Source organism: Aplidium turbinatum, chromosome 6 (genome assembly GCF_918807975.1).
Source record: "Aplidium turbinatum chromosome 6, kaAplTurb1.1, whole genome shotgun sequence".
NCBI lineage: Eukaryota > Metazoa > Chordata > Ascidiacea > Aplousobranchia > Polyclinidae > Aplidium > Aplidium turbinatum.
This window is the reverse complement of record NC_137477.1, coordinates 7,060,780-7,079,454: the sequence shown is the minus strand read 5'-3', so window position 1 is coordinate 7,079,454 and position 18,675 is coordinate 7,060,780. Positions and strand designations below refer to the sequence as shown.

The following is an 18,675-nucleotide window of genomic DNA, read 5'->3' as shown; positions in this document are numbered from 1 at the left end:
GTTTTACTCTCACAATGTGGGTGTTTTTTAATGTCAAAACAAACAAATTTTTACATCTCCATTACGTTTTTAGATTATGCAGTGTTGCTCATCCTGTACAATGTACAATAATTGTACATTATAGTTGTACGATAGTTTACTCGGTTAAACGGGCTAATTGTAAACGAAGAAATTAGAAAACTGTAGTGGTGTGTGCCTGAGCCAACACAACGACAACTCTCCATTCAGCGGAACCCAGTGGGTGGAATCGTTCACAGACAACAATAAGCGGAAACTTCCCTCTGTCAACTTCGGTAACCAGCCCTGTGTTAGTGGTTCAAAGTCTTTAAGACTATGCAAAACTGCTTTTTTACTGAAGCTTCCAAGAAAGACACTTTCAATCCGAGAATAAAGATTCCCGTGATCAGTAATCAATCAAATTAATCGTTTGTTATTGGAAAATTATGACATTTTTGGTTTGGCGGACAGGTTTTACTTGAGTTATTTGAAAAGTTATCCGCATTGCCAAACGTAAACACTCCCTCGTACTACTCATATTTACTCTACCGAGTGGTGAAATCTCTCTTACTGCCATTTTCTTATATGTTTTTTTTATTTTTTTTATTTTTCATTTAGGAAAGTGAGCACTGTAACAAAAGATCTGGAAGCCAACGAATTGCAGTTGAAGAAGACTGAAACTCTTCATTTGGATGCTCAGAGGAAGATACGGGATCTGGAACGACAGATCCACATGCAAAAGGATCACAACAAGGAGGTGCTGCTCTTCAAGGGTGTTCGGAAGTGTCATCTGCAACAAGTTTTTTGTATTAGATAACTTCTCAGTAAAGTATCGAACGTGGACGATGTGATCGCCCCATCAAAAAATGGCGCTTGTGACAAATACATACCTGACTTGTTTGCTTGTTTCTGTTGATTTTATCGACGCTGTTATGAACAGTTGTCCGTTCACCAATCATTAATCAAGCAACTTTGTTCAAAGTTCCTTATCTTCTTCTGACGTGGCTCGGTGTGCCCAGAATAACTAGAATCGAATCGATGCGTGACGTTGTCTTGGCCTTTAATGCTTCTTCTATTGTAGAACAATCTGGAAACGGAAACGGAGTATGCATATTGCATAGGTTTTGTGACATTGTTTTATGTTTGTTGGAGGAATTTTATCAGCATCTTTTTGTTTTACAGGAAGAACTTCTTCAAGACCACATTGGGATGTTGCGTGGTCGTACCGAACAGCAGGAGTCGGAGATGCGAGAGATGCAAGAGGCATTTGAAGAAAGATGCCAGAATCAGAAGATCTTGGAGGATCGGCTAAGCGAAGCCAACCAAATGATGAAAAGGCAAGCTGGAAATTTCCTAGTTTTCAAATAGAATCTTTGTCTATAACGTCCCAGATAGCACAAAAACTTTTCCTTTTTACATCGGTCTAACGTCAAACGACGTTGAAACTATAAGAAGGAAAAAGTTTGCTGGCTAAGTCATGTTTAGCCTTTGCCTGTTGTACAGCTATTGTTTGCATGTTGATTGCTTAGTGAAAACTCCGATCACATTTTCTGTTGTGGTAGATCAATCCGACATTTCGTCTCAATCATTAAATTGCAAGCAAATCGCTACCGAGTTTGATTCAAATCAATTGTATTAAAAATGTAATGAAACAACTAAAAAGATTAACTTTAACATGTGCTTGTCACCTTTGTGTGAGGTTCATGTAATCATATAAATATGTCGTGATAGTTATGAGGAACAACTGCATGAAATGAAAGCGGTCATGACAACCACGGACAAAGATATCACGATCATAACCACCCACAGGTTGCTTGCTTTATTTTATGTTGTTTCTATGTTTTTGTTACGATTTAAATTTTACTTTTTGAATGAAGAGTTCATGTCTTGCTAAAAAAATCTGCCTTGTTTTACATTGTTTCAACGTCACTGGACGATTATTGCTCGCTTTGATACTTTTGCGTTATTGCTAAATTTATTTTCAACTAAAATACAACTAAGATTGTGTCTTGTGTGAGGCTAAAGAGGCTAAAAAATACTTTTATTGTTTAGGCCTACGGTGCCTCTGAAGGGCTAGGTAGAATTTTATTTTATGCGTAAAAAATAACCATTGTCTGATTAGCGTTTATGATTAACGTTTTTGCAACGTTCAGGAACGATGCGGAAGCGTCTGTGAAGAAACTTCAAAGCGACCTCAACAACTCCCGTTCAAACGAAAAGAAGCTGAAGGAACAAATCGAAAAGCTTATCACTGAAAGCCAAGTCTATCAACACCACAACAAATCACTGCAGGTATTTCTGTCCACGTTTGTGCTACTGTGTGCGTACCGTTCTCTTCTATTATGTGCCCCTTGGGCACTCACTTATTTGATGGTTTGCGCACCACAAAGGTAAGAAATTACTGGTGGACGAGACCTTTGGGGCAGAATTAGTAGTGGAAGAAAAAATAAACATATTTTTTCGCGATAAAAAAAAATCGTATCTTCGACAGCTTATTCATAGCAGCTAGGAAACTATTAGACAGCATATTGTATTGTCACATCACGGTGCATTTGCAAAAAAACACTGCAACAAACACAGCTGTCAGGATTGTTTATCCTTATTTCCGCAGCGCGTGCAGTAGGCGACAAATAATTTGCAATTTTTTTTATTACAGTGTTAAAATTTAATTTCTTTTATATTCACTTTTAATTTCCAGGAGGATTTAACCAAAGAGAAAGATAATTGTCACCGGCACCGAAAGATGTTGGAAGAGCATGATGAAGATTATGCTGCCAATGAAAAGCAACTGGAAGAGGTGGGATGGGCCTTGTAACCACAGCAACATAAACTTTCTTCCATAATGCAACTTCTCCTACAAGATTTCTTTGATTGTATAATTTGTCTTTCCTTTCAGCTCAATGGTCGTTTGAAGAGTATTGAAAGTGAAAAGACTTCCTTGCATAAAAAGCTCAAAGATATTAAATCCGACAACAAAAAGCTAAAGGACGAGGTTAGCCAAGTCTTGTTTGCATTTGCTGGTACAGAGTGTTACATATTTTCACCATTTTTAATTTTCAAAAAGCCTGGCGACTGATGCGGGGAAGGGGTGGTTACAAACTCGACACACAATATTTCAGGTCAAAATGTGTGGCACGTCCCTTGAAATTTTGTTCACTTCAATTTTGGCGTATTTCAAAAACCGCTTTTCGTAGAATGACAAAGTCGGGGTCAAAATGTGCAGAATGATATGGTTTTCTATGACCACGTTTAAGAGTGTAAAAACGTATTTGGAGCAAAAATAATGTTCTAACTAATTTGGATTTTAAAACAACAATAATAGCCATTAGGATTTTCGTTCACATTTTTTTTTTGCAATTTGGTAAGACCTGATTAGATGCATCCACTTTTTGCTTTTGGTCATTTAGATTAAATTGCAATAAAAGGTAAAACACACAAGATATAATACAAACAAATATATTATTTGGATTGCAAGACATGTAGCCGAGTCGTTCCTATCAAGCATTGTTGTACGTTTGACACCTGTCAGAAGATATTTGATTTCCTTGACAAGATAGCAAACCGTCTTTTCTGCGCATTTTCTCGCTGGCGTTCCCGTTCAAAGCATGATGATGTCAATAAGTACGAGAAATTGAAATATCACAATATTTGTGTAACCAACAGGTTGCGAAATCTAGCCAATCAGAGCAGACCATCAAGGACTTGCGGTTGCGCTTAAAAGCAGCTGAGAAGCAACTGGGAGACATTGAGGACATCCGCTCTCGAAGCTCCTCCTCAAGCGAGAGCAGCTTTAAGGTAGAGAGGGTGAAGACGGATGTTGGAATTGTAACTTTGTGGTTCATTAAAATTACATCGGGTGTTGTCGGAATTATCTAACGATATGTATCCCTAGCAGGACGCTTGAAATTGTGCGGGTTCGACACTGCCTAAGAGCACTCGAATGTGCTTTTTGGCAGACACTTGAAGACATGCCTGAAGGCGGAGCATAGTGATTGGCTTTCTTGCCTTCCCGTCCACTTAATTGAAATTTTCAACGGCTGGGTTGTCCGGATAAAAAAAAACACATATAAAAAAAATCAGTTTATTTAAAATATAAAACAAGAGAAAGGCATTGTGTACTTTTTAATTCCTTTCAACTTTAATTTTGATCGACATTTCCCAACATAAACCTTCAAATTATTATTTTTTCATCCGACGTGAGGAAGAGTTCAATTTATGAAAGTTCAACACAAATAACGCCACAACTTTCCCACCCAGGCGAAACTGACGGAACTGGAGGCCGAGATGGGCGGCACCGGCCAGATGATAGCCGCCCGCATACAGTCCCTGGAACCATCATCTAGAAGAGTGTCCGACCCGCACATCTCTGTAGAGAGGGAGACCTTACTACAAAAGGTACTTGTTTTGTTATGTAGTTGTGACGTAATTGCATTGTGATGACGTCATGAAAAAATGATGTCATTACGTTGAAAAAAAAGTCGTATTTTGCTTCAATTTGACTTACGTGGACGTTCAATCACTGTCATGCATGGATTTTTTTGTTAAAGCATCATCGTCATAGTTTTCTATTTCAAAACAAGTATCACTGTTGTGTAATTTTAACGTCAATTTTAATTAATTTTACCACAATTATTTTCCGGTATTGAGCGGTTTCTGTAAATTTCGTTTGCAAACCGTAGGCTACACATCCTTACGTCAATATAACCACAACCACAACTACTAACTAATCCCTTCCACCTTAGATTCATCGATTGGAATTGGAAATTGAAAAGAAGACTGAAGACCTGAATGAGAGTGAGAATAGACTGAAGCGGAGTGAAAATATGCTGAAAGAAGCTGAAGAAAGGGAAATGCAAACAGACGAAAGACTCACCACCAAGTCAGTTTACTACCCGACGAAATTCCCCTTTTTATATTAATTCAACGTGTGTTGCTGGGACAATAAAAGCAACGGATGATGGCTATCCCTCATCTCCGAGAATGATGGTCTTCGCAATAAAAACGCTAACGATGAGGTCTTGAATGGCTAATGAGTACGATCCTGGCTTTAAAAGTTCGGTTACATTTGGCACATTTAAGATCTTTTGGGAGAGCTGGTTGTGGGTGTAATTGACCTTCTTTTTTTTGTATTTTTTTAACATTTTGATATAAAGCAACGGATGGCATGCTAACGATGTTGATATTATAATTTAGTAGTTCCCGATTCATATCCAGAACAATCAAAGTTTTAGTAAGGTTTTTAGGTTAAGAGTGTGTGAAGCTTTTTTTTTCACAAAAAAACATTCTGTAAATTCTCAGTCAGGAAAGCAATCCATTATTACGTTAATTTAACGTCGGTCTGCTGGCATTAGCGGTCTAGCACCGAGTTAGCAAGGACGCAACAAAATCATTCAGGCAAAATAATTTATGATGTAACACTGTGCCATCAAAATGTTAATATCATTATCCAGTTTCTTGGCAGCCGATTGTAGCAAGAATGGACAGCGCTAGACACTAGGGTGTTTCATTTTTTCACCATTTTTGAAATTCAAAATGCCTGGGGTCCCATCTGGTGGTATTTGGGGAAAAAAGTTTACACCCCAATTTTTTTTCAATTATGACGTCATATTGAGGTGGTCCACGAGGTTTGAAATTTTTGGGCCTCAAAATCTCGAAATTTGGCCGTATCTCCGGAACCGCTTATCATAGATCGACAAAATTAGTATCAAAATGCGCAGAAGGGTCGGTTTCCTATACCTGATGTAGAGAATATTAAGGTCTATGTGGTTCAGAAAAAAAGTTATTTAAAAAAATCTGATTTTTGGTATATTTTCTCTTGATGAACAAAGATCAGGTGATCAAGATAAAGTTTTTCTGTATTTTTCCACTCTTGGAAGCTGTTATTGCGTAATAATAGTTGGTGTTAATGTTTCAGTACTGGGCTTGTCTAGTCTTGCTATCTGGTTAAGCAAAGCCCCATCTTGCATTGCTCCGGGACCCTTCTTGGCGCCGTCCACAAAAGAAATGACATGGGAAAGATACATTTCGTTTATGTGGAACATGCATTAAAGGGTATGAATATCATGACCAACTTCATCATTAAGATAATTGACCAGTCGAGTATTCTCCGGACTTTTTTTTCCTGTGTTGAGAGCAGTCGTATCAGCCATGACTGAATATACTTGGGATAGGTGAACTCTGCAAACCTCCTGGATGATGGTGCCAAAAATCAGTTCTGCAGTGACCGACACACTTTTGGGAAAAGATTTAACAAGAAGCACACTTCCGTGCTTCATGCCATTATCATCAACAAGTTGACCCAAGAAAACGTATCGATCTATTTTATCGACAACGCGCCCATCATAACATAACTGCATGGCAGAAGCTGAGTTGAAAAGGTTCTCACTTTCCATCAGAAATTTTTCTCGCGTTTTTTGTCGTTGGCGGTATGCTGTCGAAGGTGATGCAGCATTGCAGCTACTTGATCTTTTCCAAGAACCGACCTCATAAGATCTGACTGCTGGCGTACCGAAGTCATCCTACGATCAGCAAGTACACAACTTCTATCATTTATTGAAAAAGAATGTACTTTCTTGTACACTTTTCCCCAAACAGTTGGTTTCAGAGGCTCGTATTCCTTATCATCTTCCCAATTCATTTCCCCATCAGAGTCGCTTTCGCTACTGTGTAGAAGACATCTAACTACTTCATTTCTTTTTCTCTGTTTCAAACATACCAGTGCCGATGCTTTGGCAGATTGTATGCCAGAAGTGCTAGGTTTCTCTGTTTGCTGAGCATTGGAAGACCAGCTTTGTTCCATATGCCAACTACATCTTTCAGCAGTTCATCTTTCAAATCTTGGAAATGGGGTATTTTCTTCAAAAACTTAGGATTAGTTTCGGCTACTTTCTTCCTCAAGTTAAAATAGTGACTGACTATATCTGAATTAAGGAGAAGCACATTTCTCTCCAATTCCTTGAAGTTTTGCATCGACATACTGATACCTGACCTTAATGCCATAATGACACTTAATCTAAAGCAGGTGAGCAGCATACCTCTTTCTCAACGGTTACATTAATATTATAATAGTAATACCTTCAAATTACCATTTCATCTCTCGCAAAACAAACAAGGACTATTATTACGCAATAGCAACTTCCAAGAATGGAAAAATACAGAAAAATTTCTTATCTTGATCACCTGATCTTTGTTCATCAGGAGAAAATTGACCGAAAATCAGATTTTTTGAAATAACTTTTTTTCTGAACCACATAGACCTTAATATCCTCTACATCTGGTATAGGAAACCGACCCTTCTGCGCATTTTGATACTAATTTTGTCGATCTATGATGTGTGGTTCCGGAGATACGGCCAAATTTCGAGATTTTGAGGCCCAAAAATTTCAAACCTCGTGGACCACCTCAATATGACGTCATAATTGAAAAAAAATTGGGGTGTAAACTTTTTTCCCCAAATACCACCAGATGGGACCCCAGGCATTTTGAATTTCAAAAATGGTGAAAAAATGAAACACCCTACTAGACACCGTGTTTCGCCCATAAGGCTGAGCTGTACTAGTGAGTGCTCAGCCTTGTGCTGATAGCCGGAAAGAACGCTCCTTTCTTCACAATCATTATCCAGGTTGCCCTAAACTTTGAAAGCAGAATCATAATAACGGTGTTTAATGTTTATGGGAGAAAAAAAACTTTGACATTTCGCGGGTGACGGAATATACCAAAATAAGTTCAGTTTCAATTGCTTCTACAATCCGAAAGTGGTTTCGTCGCCTTGGTCAGAATTTAATCTTTCTCATGTTGTTTGACAGGTTGAAGAAACTGGAAAGGAAGCAAGAAGCCACATCTGAAGAGTTTAAAAATGTCATCGATGAGTTGAAACTTAGTCACAAGGAATTAGATGAAAGACTTCAAGCAACAAAGGATTGCCTTGGTGAACTCCATTCCCGCGCTTCTCACATTAGCCACGCTAATAATACGAACAGTGCTACTAAAATGCTTGAAGCGGTTTTACAAGACATTCTTCAGTTATCGTCTGGGCGTGCAGAGCTCTCTACTTGGACACAACCGCCTTCTTCCCCGAGTGCAGACATTGCCGACGAAACCCCGGTTTCCCGGCTTCGGCAGTTGACAGAACGGTTAAAAAATTTCGATGGCCGCTTGGTCAGTCCCACCGAATCCTCGCCAAAATTTCCTCATCACCCGATCTCATCTGAACAACTCAGTGAAAACGTTGCTGCTCAGTTGTTCGCCAAACAGGTACAACACCTAGTTCTAGAGTCGGTTGCGTTTGCTTTGAATCTGTAAATATCTCGTGTTATCTTTTAAGGCTCCGTTTTGGTCCTTTTGGAGCACTTTGTCTTAAGTACGTTGATGCATCTTTAGTTCTTTACATAAGTAACTTTTCATTTTTTTGTTTTCGAGTGCCATACCGGTTTAAAGCCTACATCCTCATCAACTTATGCTGCCATTTGTTGCTTCGTGTAAATTGTCAAGGAAAACTTAAGTGTATTGAAGTTTTGTCACATGCGGAAAGATTTAACCACCTTGTCAACAGTCACTTGTGACAGGTATGACACATGTGACGTTTTAATGATTTGAATTGTTCCAGATAAGCACACAAGCGCTGCTATTGGCTGAAATGGCCGTCACGCTTCGTCACAGCCAATCACAACCTGGGGTTGCCGCCAGTGGCCGCAATCAACCTAACTTCAACCATAATAACCGACAGAACACGTCTCAACCTCAACCGTCTGCCGCTGATTACACCGACACCCTACCCCACCACGCAGCAGGGGGACTGCTGCAGTATGTGGACACATTGGCACAGAAGCTAACTCTAGAAGGATTACTGATGAGGGAAATATCGACATTAAAGGAGACTTGGCTCTTAAACCGAGGCCGAAGTTCCTCCCACCGCTCCAAAGCATTAGGTTCGAATTCGGATCTCTCTAACGCCATGGTGGCACATGCCCACATCAGTTATGTGCTTCAGGTTGGTGGCGTACAAAAACTTCATTTGATTATTCTTAAGGTTTTTTTATTAATAGCAGAAGACTGAGTTAGTCCATTATTTTGTACTAGACCACCTGTATATTTATCATCTGTTACAGTGTATTTGTGTTGTATTTTTGAAAAACTAATAAAAAAAATTTCATGTTTAGGTATACAACGAGAGGATATCCCGTTTGTCCTTGGAAGCAAGGCAAGCGCGCCACCGTGCGGATGCAGCCATTCGGAAACTCCGTGAACTGGTCACCGCTTGCAAAACCCAAGACCTGGCCGCTGTATCGTCTCTAGCGGTGCAGATTGATACTGAGTCCATAGCGCCACCGTACTCCGACATGCCTACGTGGGAACAGCAGGTGCTGCTTGTTGAGGAACTTATGGTTTATTACGTTTTTCGTCACCAATTTCAGATAGAAAAAAATAGTTCACATGCCATAACTTAAGTCATATAGGGTGCGTTATAGTTTTCGCATTTTACACGTTCAATATTACCGAAAATGTACATTTTTTTCTACAAAATTGTGTAATAATGATGACGGTCTTGCATCACCTGGAAAGCTTTTTGCGTTAAGTTTTAAAAGTTAAAAAAATGACATGTTGATGAAACAGGACAACTTTAGGTGGTTCGGTTTGGTGTCAATATGTAACTTCCAGGTTGACTACGGTACTTTGCATGGGGCCCAATCCGTGACACCTCCTTCTTCGTCTGAAGCGACTTACCTTGATCAAGAAGCGACGTTTTTTCAACGTCTATTCGATGATTTGAAATGCATGTCTGTAGATGTCCAATCCTTGTCGAAACTGGGCGCCCAACTTCTACAAACAGATGCTGCCCTGCACAAGTAATTATATTTGTCTTCTATCAAACATCACAAAAGAGTCGTTTGCGGTACAAATGTAAAATGTATCAATGTTTAGCATATACCTTGTTTTAGCTAGGGCAGTTGTAACCTGTTTAAATTATAAAATTTAGTGTTAAATTCCTTTTTAATCAAATGTCTACAAACAATTGATGAGTCGTTCAAAAACAATGACGTTCTATAGCTGCTGTATGACGTATGGAACGGGCGACGATCCTATTTCTGTGGTAACCACTTCACTTGCTCGTCAGAATTATCTTGTCATTCCAACTTATTTTCTTCAAGAAGGAAGATAACGTATCAAATGCTTCGACGATACTAAGTTTAACTGGTCTACTTTTCTTCAAGCTTCTTTGTTTGAAAAGCATTTTGATCGGGGCTATATCATGGCAGCGATGCAGCAGTAATCAAAAGGTTAAAGGAGAAACACCGATGGCCACAAAATATATAGAAATGGGATAAAGACAATCGACTGCTCGACAAAATCGAAGTTGTTAACGTTCTTATTTCTTTTTAAGACCTTATTTGCCTCTACCACTGATCAATGACGTGGTTGTCTTACAACAGGTGTCTTCAGCCAAGCGAGATCGGTGAGCATGCGTCCACGGTGGCGAGAGAGGCTGTCGTTCAAGCTGAGATTATCTTCGTTTCACACAGGTTCTCCTAATTTTGAGATTTGTTAAATAAACCTCTGAAATAACATGCGTGCAAGAGTTTCTATCAACTAATAATGGAACTTACATAAACTGCTTCCTTAGATTGTCAACCCAACTGGAATTATATGTTGTTTCTAGATATATATAGAGGGATGTTTTTAGCTGAAATTTGCCGCGTACTTTATTAATTTCTTCAAAACTTTTTCGAGGAATTCCGCTTAATGTTTGTTTGACCACTTAGGCTGCGTCGAGACTACGACGAAGAACTGCGCAAAGCGAAAAACGCCGTGTTCGAACAGTCCAGCCACTTTGAAGCGCTCAAGAGCAAGCTGAAACAAACTGAAGAAGATTGGGCTGGAAAACTGAAGAAAGCCAGCGAGGCGAGCAAAAGCAAGGTTAGGCTAACTATGGGCTCGTATTTGACAAAATGGAAATCATAAGTTTCTGCGTCATTCTGTTTCAATCCTGCTCTATAAACCAGGGCTGTGAAGTCGGAGGGTTTTGGCATATCCAGAGTCGGAGTCGTTACAAAAGGCCGACTGCGATTCCTGCTTGATACAAAACGATAAACAATAAAATTTTTGCGTGCAATCTTTTTTCGGATTTCAGTCAAAACTTAAGTGAAATTAAATTTTAAAAAAATACAAAAGTTTAAATAAATTGAGCAACCCTAAATGGTCTGACAACACTGAAGCCGGAGTCGGCCGATAAACTGAAGAGTCGAAGCATATTTTTCGCTTGACTTCACAACTCATAATTGAAATACAGCCTTACATCTTACGCGAAACTTAAATGTGTTAACTTTGTTTACCGACTCTACATTTATGTCCTGAAGCCCAAGGATCTCGGAGGATTTTAGTCTAACGATCGCATCTTCATCAATCGATTGAGTCTCTGTTTTGAAACGTGTTTTTTTTTCTGTTGAATTGACATCTACTTTGCGTTGCCTTATCATCTGATGTTAATACAAAATTTCCTTCCTTCTCTTTCCAGGTGAGGAAACTGACACAGGATGTTGAGGAGTTGGAGGTTGTCCGCTCCCGGATGTCAGAGGATGTTGACAACAAACTTGCTCAGCTCTCTAAAAGACACGAACAGGAAATGACGTCATGCAAACTCAAGCACGAACAGGTGACCTTAAAGAAATATTAACTAAATTTTGCATTAAAGTAACGGAAGTCCTGAAGTCAAAAGCTTCTGATAGATTGCTCTTATATGTCCTCATGGATGTAGATACAGGGGAAGAAGATCGTGAAGAGCAGTTTGTAAGAACGATGTTTCATCCGCACAGTAATTTACATTTCCAAATCATTTTTTATCCTTAAATTGTTTTATGAAAACCTTATCTCCTGATGCTCTGATGCTTGGAATCAAGTATGGGACCTACCTTTACATTTTAATGATTTTATGTGAAAACTGTTTTCATCCACAAACCCCTTTCATCTTCATATAAGTTTTTTTGTATTAATAAAAACATCATTAAATCTTAAGTCAAAAAACTAAGCTCTTTAACCAAGTTCGCATTTGGCTTTTGCAGGAATCTGCCTCGTTACGAAAGGATTTGTCGACAGCCAAGAATCAACTGCAAATCAAAAGCAAGGAATATATGAGCGAGATAAAAAGCCTCACACAGAGATTGGAGCAAATACAAATACAGCACAGGTAAAGGCATATCAAAGTTTATGTTATGATTGGCCGTATCTATGAGCATCTCCCTCGCTTATATCTTCTCCTACAATGGCTAACCAATTTGTTGGATCTGTAGAATTTGTTTTGGCCTAGATCTAGAATTTTTTTTTGAAGTTTTATATTTTTGGTGTTTGGCTCAAATTTCTTCATGAAGAATTACTGATTCAGTTAAAGAGTCTTTTTGGCCGTTGCGATAGAAGCTGTGTGTTGGAATTATTTTAAGAAACACAAAATCTCTATTGTAAAACCTTGTGTCTGGTTTACTTGCGTATTCCCAGGCAGCAAATCAGTCTTTTTTATCAGACAATCAGACGTTAAATCAGAACAGATGTTTATCAATCAGACGTTAAATCAATGTACAAAAGTCTGACTTACTACCTGGGTTATTGTACAACAAGAAAGTATGAAAACTATATGCTTGTTCATATAAATATTAAGTTTTTCTTTCTGTTTTGTGTGCCACAGAAAAGAGACCGACTCAGCAAGAGAGGATTACAATCGAAAGTTTGAAAAGGAGAAAGCTGAATGCTCGCGAGAAATCGCTATAGCGAAGAAAGAGCATGACGCTGAAATGGGAGACTTGAAGGTGGGGAGAGTAATTACAAGTTTGATTTTGTTTCGCTCTGAAGTGAATCTTCAATAATGATATAAATACTTTACTTTCACGCAGTTTAATGAACTTTTATCAAAAAAGGATTTTAGTTTCTTGAAAGTGACGCGGTGAGTTGCTTACCTTTGCAATGCAAAGCGTTGGACAAACTCTTTTTTTTCCTTTTACCGCCAAATATCAAATTGTATTCACATTATTTTGTTGTTAACTGTATCCCAATCACTTAAAAAAAAAAAATACGTGTGGCTCCTCAACTATGCAACACTATCAATTAATGCAGTGCCCAGGACTCAGTATTGGCTATTTAATTACAACTCAGAAGATCCAGCGTTCGATTCCAACCCAGTTTTGATTTTTTTAACTGCACGCTGATTATTCAACAGACCCTTTGTGCACAGCTTCACCTTGTCAGTGTTACAGTTTATAACTTCTTTCGTTTTGTGCCTAAATAAACATGAAAAACAAGTTTATATAAATAATTCATATTTTGACCAGTGAAACTGTTTGAAAAGCTACTGTATTGCAAAAATGTACATAAAAAGACATAGAAATAACATGCACCCCAACATTTGGTTGGATAAGTTGAAGCAGTTCCTTGTGCATTTGTTGAGTAATGTTTGCTTTTGTGATTCAGGAGGATTTTGAAAAGGAAATCAGCGAGGTTGAGAAAGAATTTGCCGACAAGCTCTCTGCGATTGAAGCTGCCAAGAAGACTGAGATGGAAAGTTTGGCAAAGAAACATCAAAGCAGTGTAAAAATAATAAAAAAAGGTAATAGGGAAGCATTTATTTTTTAAATTGTTGTAATTTGTGTTACATACATGTATGTGATGTAGTATATACAAAGTTAGTGCTTTATTTGACCACCATAAATTTACCTTCAACTTCTACAGTACTCGAATCCCATCTTGAACCTCAGCTTCTGTAGTTAAAGTTGGTGATATACTTTCTTAGTGACAACTTAACCAGCAAATCAGTTTTTTTTTTATATTGATTGAAATTTTAGCTGACGTGCTGGCTGGGAAAGTAGATGGTGACATCAGCTAACTCAGTTCAGTTCAACAGGCCATCGGCCTAAGAAGGGCCGTAGGCATTTCTTTGAGGAAAATCAGGGTCTCTAGTTGAAGGAGCGCCACTCCGCAATCGACAACTTGTCCGGCTAACAAAAACATTCCATTTTACATTGACTCGTTTGTATAATATTAATTTTTGTCTTTTTATAATCTTGAAGACCACAAAGAAGCGCTCGCTGAAGCGGAACGTGATGTCACCGTCCGGGTGGAAGCACTGAAGCGTGACTTTGATGATCTGTTGAAGCAGGAAAAAGCCAAACACGAGATGGCACTCATGAGTGCCCGCGAAGATGCCGAATCAACCATGCGTGACGCTCTTCGTCAGAAAACAAACGAACTGAGGAAGGTGCGATGCGTAAATTCAAACATCTTGATTCATTGCTTGGGATATGCAGAGGGCTCCCCGCATTATGACAATTTCTAGCTCAATGTTTCACATGCCCGTGTTTGTTGGGGAACTGTAAATTGCATGTTTAAATTTAATTTTTATTCTTTCACGCAACCTGTGTATGATGAGAGAAGTCTGAACAATAGGCGGGGTCTGTATGGTTTCCCACACGCAAATATTTGCAGAGCATTTTGTTGAGCACCCCCGAGCAAGAAATTTGATCGGGCACTAGATAAATTATGCGTATTCTTCGGTTGTTCTACTTCTGTTGTTCTTTTCTGAGCACAACTTTAAAGCTCTGTGTGGTCGGTTGTATGTATGTATGTATGTATTAATTATATATTATGTATATATATATATATATATATAATATATATATATAATATATATATATACATATATATATATAATATATATTAAAACAATGAAAACTATTAATACTACAAAAAGTGCTCAATGCCAAGCAAAAAGGCAAAGCAGAGCGAATTAAATCAAATGTAGTTATTACTATCTGAAGCCTTTACAAATTGTTTCACCTAACGGATCATCAGAAGGTCTTATTCAAATAGAATATTTGAATAAGACCTTCTGATGATCCGTTAGGTGAAACAATTTGTAAAGGCTTCAGATAGTAATAACTACATTTGATTTAATTCGCTCTGCTTTGCCTTTTTGCTTGGCATTGAGCACTTTTTGTAGTATTAATAGTTTTCATTGTTTTAATATTGCTCCTAGCACTGATCTAGTTGAGCACTTTCGTTTGATGCTACTATCCAGTTATAATATATATTATATATATATTATGTATATTTATATGTCTCTTAATTAATGGTAATTTTCATTGGTGACTTTGATCTTTTTTTTTAACAGTAACCACTTTTTGCTCACGTAATTTATCTTAAGACGAACTTTTACCTAAGTATTTGCAATGTTCATAGGAGCATGAGAAAGTTCTGGAAAATCGTGATAAACTTCACAAGGAACAACTCGATCGAGAGAAGGAAGCTTGGATGAAGGAGATGAAGCTACAGGTATGCGGGTCCTCTGATGTTTGATGTGCCAATGTTTTATGTATGCATCAATCGTGCTGATGTTTTAACTTACGCGTGGCTTGAATCTCAACAGGCAGTTTCGCACTCTCGCTCCAGTTCTTCAACATCAGAAGGGGACAGCAAGGATGGCTTGAAAGCCCGAATCAGCTCATTGGAGGAACAGGTTCGTTTTATTTTGACTTAATCCTTTTTTTCCTCCAACCTTTACCCCTCGCAGTACGGAGAACAAAAGACGTAAAACCGTGCACTAACTATGAGTGCCACGTGCTTCATTTATTTTTATGGTGAAACTTAAAAGGATGAAGAATCAAAGTATGTTTTTATTCCACGGTGCAAATATCGAAGTGCTTGAACTGAGAGTCAAACGATCTACGCGTTGCACAACGCAAATGTGGCTTCGGCAGAATCCCACGTTCCTCGCGCCGGTTGCATCCAGGGGTGCTTCCAACGTATTGTCGCAAATACTTCAACACTACGTACTCCCAAGGGTTAGACTAAAGATCTTGCCTGCTATTTTAAGCCAAAGCCTCCATACTTTTTATAGTGTGTGCGCCTTTGACAAAATCCAAGTTCGTGCACTTAGACCACAACTTAAACCACCATTTCTACTTTTCCAGCTCAACTCCGTGCAAGGAAGATTGGAAGACGAACAGCACAGACACAACTACCAGGCCCAGCTTGATGAGATCAAGGCTCTATGTGACGAAAGCTTCACCGCCATTGAACAAAGCCACGCCAGACAGGTAGCTGTTGTCACCAATCGTGCTTGACTGTCGGAAACTTATGTTTCTCTTTTTTTCTCGAACATGTAAATCTGGCTTATTTGGTTATTTGCAGCTTAGCGTTTGAAATCAATTGTTTGGTGTGTAACTTTAAATTTAAACCATTTAAATTGAGAGGTGTCAACCAACCTTTTTTTGCATAATATTCAGCATTTGTTGATCGGTCGTCAGACCACTCAGCATGCGACAATTCAGCAAGTGCTTCAACTCAGCAAATACATTTCAGCTTCTGTCAAGTCAGCAAATAAGATTTACTGGCTCAGTTCGGACATTCTTGGTCTTCGCTTGCTAAACTGAATTTGCTGACTTGTGACATGCTAAGTTTCGGCTTGCTCAGTTTCCTCATTTTTCAACTTCAACCACTTGCTGAAATGTTGCGAGCTCAGTTGTCACTTGCTCAGTTGTCGCTTGCTCAGTTTACAACATACTGTAGAAACACATGATAGTTCTAGGAACGTTGAAACGATGCAAAAAGTGACTTTCTTGCTGGGTATGCCTTGCTAGAAGGTGACAAACAACTTTTTTTTACGTAACATAAACGTTTCTTATATGAGAGGACAGAAGTTAGTTTTTTAAACAGTCTTCACGTTCAAAAAGAACTAAAAACGCAAAATTCTTTCAGCTCGAAGATATGGACATCTCTCACAAGAGAGAGCTGGAGAAGCTTCAGGAGGAACACGACGACGAGCTCGCAACGAACGCGCAAGATACGAAGAGAGTCATTGAGGCGATGCGGAAGGTGGACTTTCAAAAATTGAACTTTTTTTAACGTAACTTCCCTCAGTTGCCGGCGCTGAGCTCTCAATCATGTGTTTGTTTGTTTTTGAATTATTTTTTACTAACAATTTTTTTTAATGTTTAACTAAGCATGTCGTTTTTGTTTGAGCAGCACCACATAGACGAGATGCGTTCACAGCAGGAACAACTAGTTCAATCTGGTCTAGGCCGGAACGGTAACCTTCAAGGAGACATTGACAAGCTCAAGTTAGAAATTGAAGTGAGTCTGCCTTGGGTGGCGAACATTTATCTTTCACCAATTTAACGTTGAATCTAATACATTGTTTAACGTTGAAACGAGCATCAGTTCATTATAGCTCCGTATTATGTTTCAGGTAGCAAAATCGGTCCTTTTAATTGATTCAGCATCATGTACTGTAAAACGGACCGATTTCGCTAGACGGGCATGATTTGTTATTTCAGACCTTATCGGAGCACTACTCACGAAAATGCGTTGAGCTTGCGAACGCAATGGAGCAGAACGAGAAGCAGGAAGACTCTCTTAAGTCACTGGAGCGTGACAATCGGCGTTTGCGCGCCAGAAAAACTGCGATAACTGATCAAAAGCTTGAGGTGAACTTGGAAAATTATTAGATAGTTTTTAGGTAGCAATTTCTTTTTTTAAAGTTTTCGCCGTGTACACTATTAAGTTAAACATGGCAGATTTCTTTTTTACAATCTTGCAAGCTTTGTGGATTTTATGTGGAATAAGAACAGTTTTAATTTTTAAATTGAAACGCTAGCGAAACGTAGGTTTTCCACCAATGAAAAGGTTACACGATAAGACAAAACAATCATTTTGACAACTCCTTGTTTTTTCTTTCTAGTCGGAAATATTGAAGTTGAAGAGCTCACCGAAAGACGAGCAATCCGCCGGAGACCTCTATCAACTGCAGGTCCGTCTCAAGATGTAAACTAACAAAATGTATCGGAATATGCAACTGCAGAATTGTTTGATCTACCCATGACATAGAAACATTATTACCATTTGCAACTTTGTTAAGATATAAGATTTTAAGTGATTGTAGACTTAAATTGTTTCGTTTGTGTGATTATGGTGTGTTTGTATTGGGCCTAGGGACTCATGCTGATCCCTGATGTAATCACGACGACTTTTGTTTCCAGTAGTATCTCATATTGACATAACCAGTACTTTGGTATTACGTGGCTACACGTTGAAAGCATGTTACAAAGAGTTTCGAGTCCTTATCAAAACCTTATCGTATCCAGGCTTTCGCCCGGTAATCGAAGATTTAAATTAAGTGGGTGGAAAGACAAGTATGCCAATCTCTTCCTATCCACGTTTAAGCGTGTGATTAAGTGTCTTGTTCACGTGATGAAGTGTCTGTCTCAAGACACAACCACCTGCTCTCAGTTGGTGTCGAATCGAGGTCGTTTGAATTTCGTTCCCACCACTCGACCGCACAACCAGCAACCTTCATTCACATCAGAGCTCTTTTTTTTCTACTTTAATTTCTGAATACTTTTGCTTTATTTTGAACTAGATCAACACTTGTGTTAAAGTATCATTTCCTTCCGCTAGGTGATGCTTCGAGTGAAAAGCTCTGAGATCGATTATCTCAAACAGGAAGTGACGTCACTGAAGAAACAGTTTGACGATGCTGAGCAGGTAACACTGATGGTGTCAGAGTTGGTAGATTTTACGTTCCGTTTGCATCGATGTTACATAATTCGCTTGTCTCCGATTTGGGCAATAAACTTCTTCCTGTGGTGATGCTGTTCCATTCCTTTGGGGTTTCTGCGTTGCTATTGTAGTTACATTGTTTGA

The 18,675-nt window shown here is 38.7% G+C and overlaps 1 protein-coding gene across 1 annotated transcript in view; it reads left to right on the top strand.

Moving 5' to 3' along the window:
• Window positions 1-18,675, top strand: part of LOC145772362 (uncharacterized) — a 48,543-nt gene that overhangs the window by 27,223 nt on the left and 2,645 nt on the right. The window contains exons 23-50 of the mRNA XM_082584242.1: window positions 616-754; window positions 1,180-1,334; window positions 1,729-1,806; window positions 2,151-2,289; window positions 2,696-2,794; window positions 2,894-2,998; window positions 3,661-3,792; window positions 4,255-4,392; window positions 4,740-4,876; window positions 7,803-8,250; window positions 8,603-8,986; window positions 9,156-9,356; window positions 9,655-9,842; window positions 10,428-10,517; window positions 10,758-10,911; window positions 11,510-11,647; window positions 12,054-12,178; window positions 12,671-12,791; window positions 13,450-13,585; window positions 14,046-14,233; window positions 15,214-15,308; window positions 15,376-15,490; window positions 15,945-16,070; window positions 16,732-16,848; window positions 16,999-17,106; window positions 17,310-17,459; window positions 17,714-17,782; window positions 18,430-18,516. Coding sequence (XP_082440368.1) covers window positions 616-754; window positions 1,180-1,334; window positions 1,729-1,806; window positions 2,151-2,289; window positions 2,696-2,794; window positions 2,894-2,998; window positions 3,661-3,792; window positions 4,255-4,392; window positions 4,740-4,876; window positions 7,803-8,250; window positions 8,603-8,986; window positions 9,156-9,356; window positions 9,655-9,842; window positions 10,428-10,517; window positions 10,758-10,911; window positions 11,510-11,647; window positions 12,054-12,178; window positions 12,671-12,791; window positions 13,450-13,585; window positions 14,046-14,233; window positions 15,214-15,308; window positions 15,376-15,490; window positions 15,945-16,070; window positions 16,732-16,848; window positions 16,999-17,106; window positions 17,310-17,459; window positions 17,714-17,782; window positions 18,430-18,516 — 4,162 coding nt within the window. The remainder of the gene's footprint in view (window positions 1-615; window positions 755-1,179; window positions 1,335-1,728; window positions 1,807-2,150; window positions 2,290-2,695; window positions 2,795-2,893; window positions 2,999-3,660; window positions 3,793-4,254; window positions 4,393-4,739; window positions 4,877-7,802; window positions 8,251-8,602; window positions 8,987-9,155; window positions 9,357-9,654; window positions 9,843-10,427; window positions 10,518-10,757; window positions 10,912-11,509; window positions 11,648-12,053; window positions 12,179-12,670; window positions 12,792-13,449; window positions 13,586-14,045; window positions 14,234-15,213; window positions 15,309-15,375; window positions 15,491-15,944; window positions 16,071-16,731; window positions 16,849-16,998; window positions 17,107-17,309; window positions 17,460-17,713; window positions 17,783-18,429; window positions 18,517-18,675) is intronic.